The sequence below is a fragment of the Amblyraja radiata genome, chromosome 27, assembly GCF_010909765.2.
Source record: "Amblyraja radiata isolate CabotCenter1 chromosome 27, sAmbRad1.1.pri, whole genome shotgun sequence".
NCBI classification, from domain to species: domain Eukaryota; kingdom Metazoa; phylum Chordata; class Chondrichthyes; order Rajiformes; family Rajidae; genus Amblyraja; species Amblyraja radiata.
In genome coordinates this window covers 370,001-388,399 of record NC_045982.1, presented here as the reverse complement: position 1 = coordinate 388,399, position 18,399 = coordinate 370,001, and the positions used below count along the sequence as shown (strand labels likewise).

Genomic DNA, 18,399 nt, shown 5'->3' with positions numbered 1-18,399 from the left:
GCCCGAAACATTGCCTATTTCCTTTGCTCCATAGATGCTGCCACACCTGCTGAGTTTCTCCAGTACTTTTGTCTACCGCCAGTTTAACATTGTGAGCCCTGTCCCACTGTTTATAGCCAGGCATTGATCTCATGCAAGGACAGAGTGCTGGAGTAACTCAGCAGGCCCGGCAGCATCTGTGGAGAACCTGGATATGTGACATTTCACAGAGTGCTGGAGTAACTCAGCGGGTCAGGTAGCATCTCTGGAGAACATGGACAGGTGACGTTTCAGGTCTAGATGCAACTGGTGATAATCCTGTGATGATTATTAAGCACCTTTCATTCACTGGTTAGCCGATCACCTGAGGACATCCGCTCAGTTATCAGTGACTTCTCCAGGTGAGGGAGTGGTCACCTTGGGTCTCCAGGTGAGGGAGTGGTCACCTTGGGTCTCCAGGTGAGGGAGTGGTCACCTTGGGTCTCCAGGTGAGGGAGTGGTCACCTTGGGTCTCCAGGTGCTGGCTGCAGGTGGTGCCCATTCACCACTCCACTTGCCGCACCACCCTCCCTGAATGTGCTGCCACACACTAAAAGGCACAGCACCCTCAGATAAAGGCACAATGGTGGGTGGAAGGATCGACGGAGGAACTGACCAGCAGTTTGTGAAGGCTGTGACAGTGCATAGCTCATTGGATGAGGCTCCCTGTCTCTCCTAGACTGATCCATGGACTCTGGTCAGTACCTGCACCGACTCCTGATCTAAGCAGAAGGGCATTGCTGTTTGACAGAACTTTTTGTTTGATTTTGGGTGACTAAAATCTTTCTGCATAAGTTAAGACAGAGAATACATTTGTAAATCACGAGTGGCTGTTGATTTGCAGATAAATTAAACCCAACCCCCTCTCTTGACATAAATGTGCTTCCTTCTGATTTTGTAAAATGTTTGATTGGTTGATTAGGCAAGGCAATAATATTCTCAGCTGCAACGGTCTCAGATATTCTGGACAGTTGAAACCCCCACCAGGGACATCCAACCACCAGGGGCATGACAATTGCACAACGCAGAACCAAGAGGTGCTGCTTCCATTGTTTAAAGCCTTTCAACAGTTTCTCCAGCAAACTCATTGCTTCATAGAAAGCATCAGTACTATACAAAGTCAAGGTGCAGCAAACATTCTTATTTTTGCATTAAAAGGCTATTATTTTTCAGCAATAAGACTTTTCTGAGAATTGTTTCTTTGGATTGTAAGGTCCACTCCACCAGGGAAGTTATCTTTGACCAGTAGCACAGCAATATCCTGAGGATTGGCATTGAGTTCTTCAGTCCTCCAGGCACACTTGCCCATTCCCAGTCTTCAGCTTCCCTAAAGATAAGGAATGAAAAGCTGAAAGTGATGGATATTCAACACATTGAATGCAAAGGCCAGTCCACAACCGCACAGCATGGAAACAGGCCCTTCGGCCCAACTCGTACATGCCAACCAACATGCCCCATCTAAGCCAACCTCATTTCCCCTTGTTTGGCCCATCTCTATATAACTAAAAGTCTTTGTCTTGTTTGTGCCCACGATGTGTCTGTCAATCTGGTTAATTCCTATCTTCTTCCAAAAGCTAGGCCACAGCCTTCCCATTTTCACACATCCTATTCACATTTCCCTGTGGTGACGATAAACATCTTCCCGTCGCATTTCCACCTATATTTCCAAAGTTATTAATCGTTGAAATTTTAAAAACAGCCCGATTTCTTCAAACTCACCCATTTTGAAAAGAAAATCTCAGTGACGTCACAATGCACTCACAAGGCAGAATGGGCCACTCCGGGAGAGAGGGGCACTCCAGCGTTCACAACCCCCCCCCCCCCCCACTCCCCATCCCGCCTCCCCCTCTCCCCAACCCCCCTTCGCCCCCTCCCCCCCCCCCCCCCCCCCCCTCCAGTGCACCAATCACAATGGGCTCTCAAGCAGCCGAGCACCACACCCCCTGCCCCCCCCCCCCCCAGGTTATTCATGATTAAAGTTTTTTTTAAAGCCAAACGGGTTGCGTTAGGGGACGGGTGAGTGGTGGAAAATTGCGTTGGGGGAACAGACCCAATGGGTCTCCATTTGGTCTAGTGTCCCTCTACATTTTTCCTATCCATGTACCTGTCTAAGTGTCCTTTAGATGTTGTTACTGTATCTGCCTCAACAACCTCTTCTGAAGACTGATTCCACAAACCCAACACCCTCTGTGAAGAAATTGTTGCTGGTCAGGTTTCTATTAAATCTTTCTCCTCTGCTGCCAACATTTCCATTCATCTCTCTTCCTTCAGACACATTTTGTCTAAATCTTGTTGTGACAATATGTGGGTGTCAAAGGTTACAGGGTGAAGGCAGGTGAATGGGTTTGAGAGGGAAAAATAGATCAGCCATGATTGAATGGAGTAGTAGACTTGATGGGCCAAATGGCCTAATTCTGCACCTGTGACTAATGAACAACTTCAATGCAGCTTAATTGAAAGACCAAATAGAAATATGTTTAGTAGGTGAGCTCGGACACAAAGTGCTGGAGTAACTCAGTGGGTCAGGCAACATCTCTGGAGAAAAGGAATAGGAGATGTTTGGGGTCAAGACCCTTCCTCAGCTTCAATGTAGCCAGTGGTGAGAGAGAGACGGTGGGATGTGCATATCCAGTGGAGTTTACTGGCCATCAACTGGAATGGGAAACCTGCAAACCTCTTCACTATACCTCAGTACACATGTCAACCATGAATCAATACTGCTGGCCACCATTCACCAGTGTAGGCATGTTCATAGATTTCTATCACACCTGTATTTGCTCTCTAACGAGTTGCCACAGTGAACGGGAGCATTCTGTGGCTGCAGGGCAGGTCTGTTTGTGCCAACACACTTGGAGTAACCATGGTTACTGAACGACAGTAACATAACAGGTTGCAAATTCAGTTTTGCAAAAGGAATTAAAGTATTCTGGCTGCTAATGGCTGCTTTATATTAGAAACATAGAAACATAGAAAATAGGTGCAGGAGTAGAGGCCATTTGGCCCTTCGAGCCTGCACCGCCATTCAATATGATCATGGCTGATCATCCAACTCAGTATCCTGTACCTGCCCTCTCTCCATACCCCCTGATCCCTTTCTAACCTCCCTAGACATATTCTAACCTCCCGAGACATTTTGTTGCAAATGACTGCGTTGGAAGAGGTGCAAGCAGTGTAAACCGGCAGTGTTTTATTGAGCCTAACATCACATTACGAGAACAGAACGCCATAAAGTCAGGAGTAATGGCATCTGCAGTTGCGTGCAGCCCCATCACTGTGCAGCTGATGCCGATGGCATTTTACAGCAGTGTCAGAAAGGGCAGGCAAAGACATATGGTGGATGTTGGAGCAACAGGTTGAGACAGGAAGTGAGCAGGGTTGCTAGTATTCTTTACTCCTGCACTCTGTAAGTTACTGTCCACAGCATACTGTAGTCACGCCAATGTATTAGGCAAAAATACTTAGACATGGATTCACCGCATCTAGTTACGCCAATTAATGCAGTTAATTTGGGCAAACAGCAAAGTGCTGGAGGCATTCAGGTCAGGCAGGTGACATTTCTACTCCCTGCAGACCAACTCACCAATTCTCCAACTCCCTAATTCACCAACCCCCCCACCCCCCCCACCCCCCAGTGGCTTTTCTCCTGACAATTACTAACCCCCCCCTGCTGTCCCTCTGTCTGGACAATTACCTTTCTCCTCGTGTTGACCGCTGGTCTCCTGCTGCAGCCGTGCGTTTGCCTGTGTGGCGGGCATCTCTGGGCCACAGGTGGAGGTGGAGGGAAGTCGCTGACCAGCGGGCAGGAAGGAAGGTTTCTTGGCCACAGGCGGTGGGACCCTGCCTGTCTTTCCCTGAGCCTCGGGGGCTGCTTTACCCGACAGGCCCGACCAGCCCTTGGAGGTCATTCGGCCCGACACGGAGCTCAGCTCGGCCATCAGGTTCCTCTTGGCCTCAGCCTCAGCCTCTGGTGACCGTGGGCTGTCGAACACCAGCTTCTTGGAGCCGACGTTCTTGGAGAAGATGAAGCTGGCGGTGGAGGCCGGGGACTTGAGCGGGGTCTCCTCCTCAGCATGTTTCAGCAGGACGCTTCCCTGAGCGTTGGGACTGAGGGGAGGGGACCCGAGCTGGAGGGGGGCGATGGGGATGGGCCCGGGGTCAGTGGTGGACAAGCGCTGGGTCAGGGACTTGCGAACGGGTTTGCTGGGCGCGGCTGTGCTGCCCTTGACCGGCAGCGTGGCCTGGCTTGGGCCACGGGATCCCGGTACGGGGTCCAGCACAGTGGTGGTGCTGCCCTTGACTGGTGATCTGGGGTCTGGAATGGCCACTGCTGACCGGTTCATCTGTCCAGAGCGCAGCCGCACCATCTGCAGCAGGGAGGGGGCGACGTGTGGTGTTCCCCCCTCTCCGTCAGTGCCCCCTCCAGTAGACAGCGGCGCCCCACCTCTGCTCCAGCCCCCACCGATCACTGCGGGTGTGGGGAGTGTGGAGGGCGGGCGGGGGGAGACTGGTCCCTCCAGAGGCTGACTGGCTGACTGTGTCTTTGGCTGAGGTCGCTTGGTGGCCAGAGGTGACACGAGGGGGGGAGGGGCTGAGGAGAGGCTTACTTTGGGCAGCGGGGAGGGGGGGAGGGGCGAGGAACCGAGGGGTAGTCGTGGTGTGGGGGTGGGGGCAGAGAGGGGGGTGGGGGTGGGGGCAGAGAGGGGGGTTGGGGTGGGGGCAGAGAGGGGGGTGGGGGCAGAGAGGGGGGTGGGGGCAGAGAGGGGGTGGGGGCAGAGAGGGGGGTGGGGTGGGGGCAGAGAGGGGGGTGGGGTGGGGGCAGAGAGGGGGGTGGGGGTGGGGGCAGAGAGGGGGGTGGGGTGGGGGGCAGAGAGGGGGGTGGGGGCAGAGAGGGGGGTGGGGGCAGAGAGGGGGGTGGGGGGGCAGAGAGGGGGTGGGAGTAGGGCAGAGAGGGGGGTGGGGTGGGGGCAGAGAGGGGGGTGGGGGTGGGGGCACAGAGAGGGGGGTGGGGGTGGGGGCAGAGAGGGGGGTGGGGGCAGAGAGGGGGGTGGAGGCAGAGAGGGGGGTGGGAGTAGAGGCAGAGAGGGGGGTGGAGGCGGGGAGGGGGATGGAGGTGGGGGCAGGAACGGGGGTGGGAGCAGGGAGGGGGGCAAGGAGGGGGGTGAGGGTAGTTAGGTGAGTGGGGACAGGCTCCCGTTGTCCATCTGCTCCAGGATTCTCCGGACAGCCTCGCCCTTCTGCTTCTTCCAGCAGGGGGGGTGGTGGGGGGGGGAACAGAAACTCTGCCTCTGATGGGGCAGATGCCTCAGACCCCCCCGATGTTGGGGGCGGCCCCTCTGGTGCCAGGGGAGGGGGAGGGGGCCAGTCGGTGGGTGGAGACTGGACAGTTGAGGGGGATGGAGGAGGGGGCTGGTCAGTGGCCAGCCTCTGTGGTGGAGGAGGTGGTTGATGGGCCGGGGGTGGGGAGGGGGAAGGAGAGGCTCGCTCCACCAGGTGTGGGCTTGCAATGTGCTGCAGCTGTGTGGTCGCGACAGAAACAGATGTGGCCCCAGGGACAGATGTAGTCCCAGAGGCAGGTTTGGTCTCTGAGTCAATGGGCAACAAGTCTGAAGCCAACAAGGCTGGACCAATGACTGCCGTGGTTGGAGTAGATGAGGAGGTGACCAATGGGGTTGGAGATGATGTGGGGGTGACCAATGGGGTTGGAGCAGGTGTGGAGGTGACCAATGGGGTTGGAGCAGGTGTGGGGGTTACCAATGGGGTTGGAGCAGGTGTGGGGGTGACCAATGGGGTTGGAGCAGGTGTGGGGGTTACCAATGGGGTTGGAGCAGGTGTGGGGGTTACCAATGGGGTTGGAGCAGGTGTGGGGGTGACCAATGGGGTTGGAGCAGGTGTGGGGATGACCATTGGGGTTGGAGCAGGTGTGGGGATGACCAATGGGGTTGGAGCTGGTGTGGGGGTGACCAATGGAATTGGAGCTGGTGTTGAGATGACCAATGGGGTTGGAGCAGGTGTGGGGGTGACCAATGGGGTTGGAGCAGGTGTTGAGATGACCAATGGGGCTGGAGCAGGTGTGGGGATGACCAATGGGGTTGGAGCTGGTGTGGGGGTGACCAATGGGGTTGGAGCAGGTGTGGAGGTGACCAATGGGGTTGGAGCAGGTGTGGGAGTGACCAATGGGGTTGGAGCAGGTGTGGGGGTGGAGGCGGGAGGAGAGTGGTGGGGACGAGGTCCATGCGTGGCGATGTTGAAGAGGAAGGAAGGTCTCTTTGTGGGAGGTAACGGGGCTGGCCCTGGTGGGGGAGGTGGGATTCTCTCTGGTCCCCAGGGATACAACATTGCAGCAGGGAACTTTGGTTGTCGTACATTGGGAGGGGGTGGGGCCGGTGAGGAAGGAGGAGGAGGGATATCAAACAGGTTGGCGTATCGTGAGGTAGGAGAGGCTGAGGATGTGGAGGGCGCGGTTTCTGGGCCGTGGAGGGAGCAAGATCTCTGTGGTGCATTGGGCTTGGACATTCCAGTTGGCGACGGGGGAGGCACGAGGGTGGTCACTGTAGGCGGGCTTCCACTCTGAATCGGGCAGAGACTGGACAGGGCTGTTTGCTCGAGTCGATGGTGTGAAGTCTTTGGGCTAAAGTTGTTTGGTGACTGAAGGATGTTCCCGTTGGATATTGTCCGTGTTCCATTATGGGGCAACACCAGCTTGTGACTGACGGCAGAATCTACAGTAGTACAAGGTTGGAAACTTTGATCATCTCTCAGTGATGGAGCAGCGTGCCCCTGGTCCTCACTCTGCTGCAAGGAATGCATTCTCTGCGGAGGAGCGGGGGGCTTACGCATTTTTCTGACCGACAGGCTTCTGGTGACAGACTGTTCACTGATCATGCTGTGCGTGTCAGATGCATCAACAATACTGCATGTGCTTTGTGCAGGAGAGAGTGACTGGCCTCCATAACCATTGCTGCTGGCCTGAGTGGGTTGAGAGTTCTGGTGTGCAGAGCACGCACTCACCCATCTGCTGGTACTGGCTCGATTATTCACAGGTGAATCTGTTAAGTTGTGATCAGCTTTCTCACCAACTTCTTGCTTGAAATGATTATTTAATGGCGTTTCGGTGTTTCCCTGCGACGAGATTGTGGAATTGTTGGATACGATGGTTTCCGAAGACTGGGAATGACTCCAGGCATCACTGGATGCGTAATCCCTGGCATCGTAGGTGTGTATGGAGATGGAGCGAGAGATGGCTGGGGAGGGAGTGGACAGCACGCTACTGTTACTGAGTGTACGCAGACTGTTCTGACTGGTGTTGATCATCACCACATCCACAGCGGGAGGCAGGATGGCGTTGGGAATGATCTTGGATAAATACGTTGCCTGAGGTGACATGGACATGACTGGACTGGACAGTTCACCAGGTGATTTTGGAACTGCTAACGAATTTGGCCTGTTGCGAGAGTTGATCAGTGCCCAGTTGAGTTGGTAATTATGTTCTAAGGTGTTTCGAGAGTCATTGTCTACCCTTGAAGGGTCAGTAAAAGTTACAGATCGCAAGGAGCTCCTGGTCTGTAAATGGGAGAGGTTATTAAAACAATAGTTCTCTTCGCCCCTGGATACCAAGACCTCGCCAGCGTTGTCTGCGGCCGGTTCCGTTCCAGCCGTCTTCGAAGGACGGGACCCTTTCCCAAGACCTGTGTTGGGACCAGAAACAACATAATTAAAACCCCTTGGTTGGAACCACTGAATCATGCAGGACCAAAGCAGGTCCTTTGGCCCATCATGTCCATGCTGACCATTGATCTGTCTGTACTAATCCAATTTACCCACGTTAAACCCGTGGCCTTGTATACCTTGGTCTGAAATGCTTCAACGGGCAGAGAGAACCTCCTCTCCCCTGTTGTAACCATCCTCCTCGAGCCTCTCCCGATCTCCTCCCACGCAACTAAACCACTGCCCCTTTGCCTAACACACCTCACCTTGGCAAAAAGATTCTTCCTGTCTACCTCGTAACTTTATGTATCTCTATACGGTCACCCGGACTCCTGGCCAAATAACCCAGCCTATCCAGTTTCTCCTCATCCTGAAATGCTCCAATCCAGGCACTATCCTTGTGAAGGCACAAGGAACTGCAGATGCTGAAATCTTGAGCAAAACACAAAGTGCTGGAAGAACTCAGCAAGTCGTCAGCATCTATGGAGAGAACGGATAGGTGAATTGTCAGGTAGTCCACAGAAAGGTCCTGACCTGAAACGTCACCTGTCCATTCCCCACAGATGCTGCCTGACCCGCTGAGTCTGTCCGTTCTCTCCACAGATGCTGCCTGACCCGCTGAGTGTCTATACTCTCCACAGATGCTGCCTGACCCACTGATTTTCTTCCAGCACTTTGTGTTTTGCTCAATATCCCGACTCTCCTGACTCCAGCAATAACACCGGCTGTGAGGAAGCTTCCATTCTCTTGCACCGCACTTCACCAGCCTCTCCACACGTCTGGATCCATTTCACAGAGATGTTCATAAAGTATCACAGTGTACGGTACAGAAGCCCCAGTGAACGGGGTGGTCACTGGTCAGCACGGACTCGATGGGCTGAAGGGCCTGTTTCTGTGCTGCATCTGTAAAATAAGAGTTAGTGCACAAACCCAGTTCCTCTTGCACGTGTAGGGGAAGCCCCATGATCGTCGATCTCCGAATCCGTTTCTCTTTCAGTTTTGGTCCTTTAAAGGAAGATTGAGTCTTCTGCTGTTCTTGCGGTTTAGACTTTATTACTGCATTATTTAAAACAAAACTTCAGAAATTATTCACTTTTAAAGAATTAATTATGAGACAAAATATACTTTTCTTGGTCGACACAAAAAGCTGGAGTAACTCAGCAGGTCAGGCCCCATCTCTGGAGAAAAGGAATAGGTGGTGTTTCGGGTCGTGACCCCTCTTCAGAAGAAAAAGTGTCTCGACCTGAAACGTCACCGATTCCTTCTGACCTCGGCTATCTCCAGTCAGGAGCATCCAACAAAACGCTGGATGGAGTCGGACTCAACATTGGGCGAGAGTCAAAGTTCTGGATGTCCTGGGAGTCCAGGTGTAGTCAGACACGGCGACATTGCCCTGGCCTGACACATCCTTCACCCTCCTCACGCTCACACATAGGACCAACCCTAGTTCCACCAGGTGTGCAGTAGAACAACACCAGCTCCACCTGATGAGGTTCCCCCCGCAGGGCACCCGGGACAAACTCTGGGCTTGTCAACAACCCCCAGATCCTGTCAAGAAGTTCGCAGAAGGACACAGAGTGCTGGAGTAACTCAGCGGGTCAGGCAGCATTTGTGGAGAACCTGGATAGGTGACGTTTCACAGAGTGCTGGAGTAACTCAGCGGGTCAGGCAGCATCTGTGGAGAACCTGGATAGGTGACGTTTCACAAAGTACTGGAGTAACTCAGCGGGTCAGGCAGCATCTGTGGAGAACCTGGATAGGTGACGTTTCACAGAATGCTGGAGTAACTCAGCAGGTCAGGCAGCATCTGTGGAGAACATGGATAGGTGACGTTTCACAGAATGCTGGAGTAACTCAGCGGGTCAGGCAGCATCTGTGGAGAACATGGATATGTAAAGAAGGGTCTCTACCTGTAACCCGAGATGCTGCCTGACCCACTGAGTTACTCCAGCACTTGATGTCCTTTGATGCAAAGCATCTGCAGTTCCCTGCCTTGACAAGATGCAAGCAAACATACTCTGAGTTTGGACAGACAAAATGGGATCTGAGACCAACAAATACAAATATGACTGAGAAAGGAGCAACTAACCAAATTATTTGCAATCTAATATTCTATTATTCCCCGTATTCTTACTAAACTTGATACTTTGTGGCTGGCCTCTAATGAGGAGTTCATTATGGTCACATTTAAATATCGTTTTCCTGTGTAAGTCATTCTCTGGCTAGAGTATTCTGTGGGGTCAAGCCCATCTATTATGTGACCAGAGGTTTGGGGGGTTGGGTTAGTTCCGGCCGCTGGACACACGCACGCTGATGGCCATGTACTCACCGGCTGAGCTGACTGATGGCTGGATTCCCAGAGCAGTCTTTCGGATTTCATCGGGAGTGGGTGGTGGAAGGGAGCGTGTCTTTGTCCACACTTCATCGCCAGGCCCACCTGATCTGGAGTTTGGGAGCACCGGCAGATCTTCATCCTGTCACCACACACAACAAATCACAACGGCAACATCTTTGGGGCATTATTTCTACTTCCGCTGAGCAGCGCCGTGGTGCAGCAGGTAGTGCTGCTGTCCCACGCCTCAGATCAATCTAGACACTTGTGACCAACACATCACCAGTCCAGGGGCACAAGTAGAGTAACTCAGCGGGTCAGGCAGCATCTCTGGAGGGAAGGAATAGGTGACGTTTCGGGTTGTGACCCTTCTTCATATGTCACGTGTCCATGGGCGCCTTCTGACCCAGAGTTCCTCCAGCAATTTGTGCTTGAACCAATCATCCTCCCTCATTGGTCCCCACCAATCAACCTCCCTCTGAGATTCCCGATTGCCCATGGACCTCCTGTTGGGCAAATCCTGGGGATTTCCACTGGAGATCTTTGCTGGCCTTGCGGAAAGCAAGCGACAGGAAGGGGACAAGAGGTCCCCCCCCCCCCCCACACCCCTCGAGGTCCTGGCCTCTCGACCCCGTGGGGAGTGGTGGTGCCACCACCACCTCATCCAACCAATACCTTAACCAGGAGGCTGTGGACATTTAAACAATTCCCACTATAGTTATTTTAAATTTGCAAATATGTTGAGTGTTATCACTTTGCCGAAGAGAATGGATTGTGCCCAGGTCACCAACCAGTGAACATGGACCGTATTGGCCCAAAGCCAGTGTATATTTACATTCCCTGGTGCTGGTGTCCACTGGAAATGGCCCTGAGCTCCCCCCCCCACCCCCCCCGCCCCCTCACCTGCGGCATTCACACCTGTAACCAGGAACCGACACTTACTGCCTCACTGCAGTTGTCCATACTATCCTGGACATTTCGCAGCTGGGGTTGCGAGCAGCTGTCCAAGGTCCCTGCAGGAGAATTGCACAGATATACACAGGTGTATTTGTAAATGGACATTCCATCCTTAGACCAACACACACAGAACAGTTAGAAATGGTTCACAAATGTAAATGTCCACGCACTCCCACAAACATGAACGTTACTTATTCTGAACTGTTGTTTGATGTTGGGGATAGTTGTTCATTAGGGACAAGGCTGGCAACACAACTGTATCCCCTGATGTATTAAACATGGAAAGGCAAATACTCTTCTTGTCTCTCCACAGACGCTGCCTGATCTGGTGAATATTTGAGTGGTTTCCTGTTGTACTCAATATTGGTTCACACTACCATCAGAAAGTATTGGGCAATGAGAAACAGACAGTCGGGCATCAAGCAATTCAGACCCTTCGCAAATTACTTGTCCATTCTTTCTTGGTGTCAGAATCTTGCTGGACCTTTGGGCTCGATAACTGCAAGTCAGAGTGGAATGACTGACCCTTGACAATGACATTGGACCTTTAGTGCCCATGGGAAGGGAAAACTCATCTCCAATGCGAAACATGACTCTATTTCTAGTACTTGCTTTTCACATTCTTGTTAGTGCAGTGGAGTGCAGGATTCGGTGAAGTCTGGTGTCATGATTAAAGAGTTCATTGCTTCCCTGCAGATGATTTCAGTCAACCAGGACTATTTAATTTTCTTGACCAGGGAATTTGAACAAGGCAGGATTAGAACTTAATTAACTTGAAGTTCTGTTTGGAAATGATTCAGTGTGAGCTTAAACCTAAAGCACTTTCACCGGCCTCCACATAAGCCAGTGGAAAGACAACTTATTTATAACAACTATCTGGCCTATATTCCCATTGCCTTTTCCCTGTCATCATCCCTTCTGCCTGCATGGACATCACAACCTGAACAAGATCACATTGAGCCCAGGTCATTGAGTTGAGTTTATTGTCAGATGTACAAGTCAGTGAGGTACATTAAAGGGCTAGTCACAATTGGCCAGTCTCACTGGGGTTCAGGGGGCTGAGGGGTGACCTGGATAGTAAGGGGCATGGATTAGATAGATCCATGGGTATCGGAATCTGAAACACAGGTTTATGGTGAGAAGGGAGACAGGGACCTAATGCAGGCAAATGGGATTGGTGTAGAATAGCATCAAGGTCAGCATGGATGAGATGGGCTGAAGGGCCTCTCTCTGTGACGTGTACCCCGGGTCTCTAACTCAGTCAGCATCTAGACCAACACTTGCATGGCCAAGGCAAAGAAGCTGCGGTCCAAATGGGATTGGTGTGGAAAAGTGTAATAGTCATGACGGGCCGAAGGGCCTCTTTCTCTGCTGTACAGCTCTATGACTCGTGTCTATCAAATTCTGCTTAATCAAAGGACGTGCCATGAAAACCGAGTTCAGGACAGGTGTCTCACACGGACAAGTTGGTTCAAAATATGACAGAGCACATTGATGGCTTAATACGTTCAGCTCTGGAAGCTCTGGGCATCAAGTGACACGGACAACTACAGAGGCAAAACATCACTGACCAGTGGGGAAGGTACATTTGCCAGCATCAGTGTAACGGCAAGGGTCAGGGTTATCAAGGTCTGGCCATTGTAAAACACAAACCCCTCAGATCACATCGAGTCACAGAGATAGCTGTAGGATGCTGAATCCATGACGACCTTCACTGGGAATGTTCCCAACATGAGTTGAGTTAGCACAGTCTGGGATAGTTTATGTATAAAAATAACTTTTCCCCGATTCAAATGAATGTCAAAATGGAATTTCTTAATGTCCTCCACAACTCCCTGGCTGGTCAAAACCTATCATTTCCTGGCTCTGCTCTAGTGAGAAACATGCCAGTGCTTTGCCTCATGCTGTGTTTGGTGGTTTTTGTCAAAATTAATACCAGGCACCAACTCCAAGCCACACATAGACTGGGCGACAGAACAGGATAGAATGGGTTAGTAACAGAGTGAATTATCCAGAACATTCACTCCCACATCTTTTACAATTCATGCAAATCTATAGAGCAGAATGTGAGTTGTGAAATGCCGGGTGTGTGGAAACTACACATCGATCTGTTACTGTTGCGATTGCACATGTGTACAATGGCACCAAGATCACCATGCTGTTAACCTTCATACACGGACTACATCATGTGTACAGCCCTGGAGCAGGCCATTCAGCCCAAGTGCTGTGCTGACCTCAAGGTTCATCTCCTCACCTGCCTGCCCAGCTTCTCCCTCATGCTGTTCACTAAAACCTCTGATCTCCACGTTCTCTCTGCTCTTTTGGGAGTGAAGTTTCTTCTAAATTTCCTGTTGGATTCCTTTACTTTGCCTCTGGAGTGTGATGTTCTCACAGCTTGATGCAGGCCATGACCAGATTGGATGGTCCACGAATGGGAAGTACACATGAATGGGGGAAGGAGCCGACCTCCTCACAACAGTCCCATACCCCGCCCCCTCCACCAGACCCCGCCCTCTCCACCAGACCCCGCCCCCTCCACCAGACCCCGCCCTCTCCACCAGACCCCGCCCCCTCCACCAGACCCCGCCCCCTCCACCACACCCCACCCCCTCCACCAGACCCCGCCCTCTCCACCAGACCCCGCCCCCTCCACCAGACCCCGCCCCCTCCACCACACCCCGCCCTCTCCACCAGACCCCGCCCCCTCCACCACACCCCGCCCCCTCCACCACACCCCGCCCCCTCCACACAACCCCGCCCCCTCCACCCAGCACCCCGCCCCTCCACCCGCCCCCGCCCTCTTCCCCACCAGCACCCCTCCCCTCTCCCACCCAGACCCCGCCCCTCTCCCCCAGACCCCTGCCCCTCTCCCCCAGACCCCGCCACCATCCACCATGACCCCCGCCCCCACATCCACCCATCCCCCGCCCCCTCCACCAGACCCCCACCCCTCCACCAGGACCCCGCCCCCTCACCAGACCCCGCCCCCTCCACCAGACCCCCCACCCCCTCCACCAGACCCCGCCCCCTCCACCAGACCCCGCCCCCTCCACCAGACCCCGCCCCCTCCACCAGACCCCGCCCCCTCCACCACACCCCGCCCCCTCCACCAGACCCCGCCCTCTCCACCAGACCCCGCCCTCTCCACCACACCCAGGCTGTACCTGCCCCACCTGCGTAGTCTAAAGGTCCCACATTGGCCCCATCAACATCTACAGACTGAAGTGGGAACCATTGTCAATGTACCCCGGTAGAGTTCTTGCACAAACAACACACAGCCAGACTTCCTGTTACTTGGTGACCACGTCACCCTCCAAGACTTGGTGAGGAAGTGCACTGGGTCTGCCAGGGACCAGTGGGACCAGAACTGTACCCCGGCACTCTCCCCTCCTCCTACCTTGCTCCTGCAGGGATTTCAGGCCGAGTTCCGCCTCCTTGTGCAGGTCCTCTATATCAGCGGGCCGAGCGGACGGGAGGAAGACGTTCTCCTGCCGATGCTGATACGGCGATGGTGTATAGTGCACTGTCCACTTTGCTTCATCATCAGACTGAGAGGTGACTGCAAGAAAATAAAACTAAGCATCAGACCCAAGGTAGACAACATATTCACAAGCTGTGCCATAGTTTCACATTAACAACATACAAACCATGGCAGTACTTCAGTGGTTCAACAAACTTGTATTGTTGGTCAATGAAAACTGATAGGCAGCAAAGAAACAGCAAATATTTCCTCTGGATTCAAGGCCAAAGCTGAATTACCAGGTGATCAATTTTCTGATATTAAACATGGTCCAGTTCACAACAACTCAAGCACCAAAGAGGGGAATAGGCCACTCGGCCCCTACCCTGCTCCTGCCCCACTGATCTATGTTGGCCTCACTCCCCTTACAAACATTTATCTGCCTCCACATGACGTACATCCACTGACCCGTCTCCAGCTGGCATGGGGCAGAGATTCGCCAGGGTTACCCATCCCTGAGAGAAGAAACCTCCAATATCAGTGTTAAACTCACTTGTTCGCCATCTTCCAATCTGCCTCCTTGTGGCCCTTGCGTTTCTTTATCTGCACCTTCTCTATAACTGTGACACCTTATTCCTCTCATTTATTTTCATTTTTGCTCTGCCTGATGTTCTCACGAATGACATCATTTGACTGGAATACTCATAAAACAAACTGTTTTGCCGCATCAGGTGACAATGAATGATAAACCAGTGGCTGGCCTCATTTTGTAACCATGTTCCTCTGTTGGAGACTCCAACATCTCCCCTGTCAAGCCTCCTTGGATCTTATCGGTTTCAATAAGGTCACCCCTCATTCTTCGAGATAACCAGGAATACAGACCCAGACTACTTGGTCATCCTTGATACAACCATCTGACACAGAATTAGTTGGTGAATCTGCCTCAGACTGTATCCTGTACCCTGTACATTCCAGTTAATACACAAAAAGACACAAAGTGCTGGAGTAACTCATCAGGTCAGGCAGTCTGAAGAATGGTCTTGACCCTTAAAGTCACCTATCCATGTTCTCCACAGATGCTGCCTGACCCACTGAGTTACTCCAGCACTCTGTGAAACGTCACCTATCCATGTTCCCCACAGATGCTGCCTGACCCACTGAGTTACTCCAGCACTTTGAGTCTTTTCCTGTATCCAGGTGTGGTCTCGCCAACACTTGTAGTTCAATTGCAGCAAACCTCCCTATTCTTAAACTCCCTTTGTACAAAGGCTGATATCTTGTTTACCTTCCTAACCACTTGTTGGACCTGCCTGTTAACTTTCAGTGATTCATGCACCAGACCTCAGACTATCACTCTTGCACTCTCTCTCCATGTGGCCAACCCGACTCCTCAACATGTACACCATAGAAACATAGAAACATAGAAAATAGGTGCATGAGTAGGCCATTCGGTCCTTCGAGTCTGCACCGCCATTCCATATGATCATGGCTGATCATCCAACTCAGTATCCTGTACCTGCCTTCTCTCTATACCCCCTGATCCCTTTAGCCACAAGGGCCACATCTAACTCTCTCTTAAATATAGCCAATGAACTGGCCTCAACTACCTTCTGTGGCAGAGAATTCCAGAGATTCACCACTCTCTGTGTAAAAAATGTTTTCCAGCCACACCTCCCACATTAAACTCCGTTTGCCGTGTTTTTGCCCAGTCCCTCACTCTATCTCCAGTGTGGAGTCACAAGGTCCTCATCACAACATGCCCTGACAGCTCCTTTCATTTCATTGAGACTTGGAATCATTAGATTTTGTTCCTCCCTACAGGCTTTTTTTTTTTTTTTTAAAGAGGAGCAGAATTCGATTCTGTGTGCAGTTCTGATCGCCCGGTTACTGAGAGGATGCAGTGGTTACAGGAAGCTGCCTGGATTAGCGGCATTCACTGTGAAGAGTTTTCTCTGGAGTGTCGGAGGCCCCATAGAAGTTTCAAAAATGATGAGAAGTTGAGACTAGGAAGTCAGTCAGAAGTTTTTTCACAGGATAGAAATGTCAAAGACTTTACGGTGAGAAGGGCAATGATTAAAGGAGATGTGAGTGGCAGGTTTTATGGTGATGGTGGAGGTAGATATGACAGTGGTGTTTAAGAGGCGTTTAGATGGATATGCAGAGAATGGAGAGAATTAGATCACGTGCAGGCAGAGGAGATTTGTTTAATTTGGCATCATGTTCGGCACAGATATTGTGGCCGAAGGGCCTGTTCCTGTGCTCTACCGTTCTATGTTCTAGGTAAATGCCGGTATTTAAACAATGTTCTGGTCTCACACCAGCCCAAATGCTAGTGAGCTCGGACTGACAAACAGCTTCCGCTCAGTAAGGGAGCTGGTTAATCATCTACACTTAATCTTAGAAAATAAAGGTCACTGCTCATTAATTAATAGCTGAAGGGAACTCAGAGTCCATTGTAACGGAAAGACAAGCCAGTGAAGCAACAAATGGAGTCAAGTATTTGTGGCATGCCTTTGATGTGCTTGCTGCTCAGCTCTGATCGTAATTGCCCGCGCCAGCTTGTTGTGGCCACGAGGAACTATGTCACTTCAAGGTCTCGTCGGGGTTCACATTTGAACCTGAACCCCATCTGTTGGTGAGTTCTTGCACAAACACTGACAACACAACCCTGTTCCCACCTCAGCAATGGAACGTCACCGACCACCTCTTGCTCTGCCCTCAACTTGTTCTCTAATTTGCAACAAGGTCCTGTTTTTGCACCTTCTTTATCCTTTTTACACTCTTGTACAATTTGTGTCATTTATGTACAATTTATGCTTTTGTGTGTTGAGCCTTTGTGCCTGTGATGCTGCTGCAAGCAAGATTGTCACCGCACCTGTACTTCACCGTACCTGTACATCACCGTACCTGTACTTCACCGCACCTGTACCTCATCATACCTGTACATCACCATACCTGTACATCACCGTACCTGTACTTCACCGCACCTGTACCACAAACCTGTACATCACCGTACCTGTACTTCACCGTACCTGTACATCACCGTACCTGTACTTCACCGCACCTGTACCTCCCCTGTACCTGTACCACACCATACCTGTACATCACCGTACCTGTACTTCACCGCACCTGTACCTCATCATACCTGTACATCACCATACCTGTACCACACCATACCTGTACATTACCGTAGCTGTGCATCTGTCAGTAAACTCCACCCCTCTTGAGCTCATCCAAATTATTAACGAGGTGCGAGAGAGTATCAGCTGCTTCTACACAAACCCTTCAGAGTAACGGAATGTAAGAAGATTCTCAGCAACATTCGGTGTGCTGGATAACAACAGAACACAGAGCATTATGTACAGACCGTTCAGCCCTCAGTCCTTCTACACTCCAAGGGCTTTGCAACACACTCAAGATGCTGCTAATTACTTGAAAATAAAATCCCTGCTCCACCTTCCCACAAGATCCTTGCCTTCATCAGTCAGGTACTGAGTGCAGGAGTTGGGACAGCATCTTACAGCTGTACTCGATGTAATGAGACACACTTGGAGAACTGTGTACACATCTGGTGGCCTGCTATATGAAGGATTGCGAGGATGTTGGCAGGTCTGGAAGGTTTGAGTTACATGGAGAGGCCGGGACTGTTTGTGAAGGAGACCTATCATGAGGGGCATGGGTAAGTTGAATGGTCACAGTCCTGTCCCCAGGGTCTAATACAAGAGGGTATAAGGTGAGAGGGGAAACATTTACAAGGGAGACGAGTGTCATCGTTATCACACAGAGGGTGCTGGGTAGATGGATCGAGCTGCCAGAGGAAGTGGTAGAGATGGTAAAATCACTTGGGTACATGGACAGGAAAAGGTTTGGAGGGATGTGGGCCGGTGCTGTGTGGGACTGGCTCAGTCGGCACAGATGAGATGGGCTG

General features: G+C 51.8%; 1 protein-coding gene across 1 annotated transcript in view; it reads right to left on the bottom strand.

The window, feature by feature from the left end:
* kiaa1522 (KIAA1522 ortholog) overlaps positions 1–18,399 on the bottom strand; it is a 45,187-nt gene continuing 26,788 nt past the window's right edge. Inside the window, exons 2-8 of the mRNA XM_033044750.1 lie at positions 14,409–14,570; positions 10,997–11,067; positions 10,052–10,196; positions 8,653–8,778; positions 5,119–7,703; positions 3,710–4,691; positions 1–1,345 (exon numbers count right to left, since the gene is read on the bottom strand). Coding sequence (XP_032900641.1) covers positions 1,302–1,345; positions 3,710–4,691; positions 5,119–7,703; positions 8,653–8,778; positions 10,052–10,196; positions 10,997–11,067; positions 14,409–14,570 — 4,115 coding nt within the window. The 3' untranslated portion in view covers positions 1–1,301. The remainder of the gene's footprint in view (positions 1,346–3,709; positions 4,692–5,118; positions 7,704–8,652; positions 8,779–10,051; positions 10,197–10,996; positions 11,068–14,408; positions 14,571–18,399) is intronic.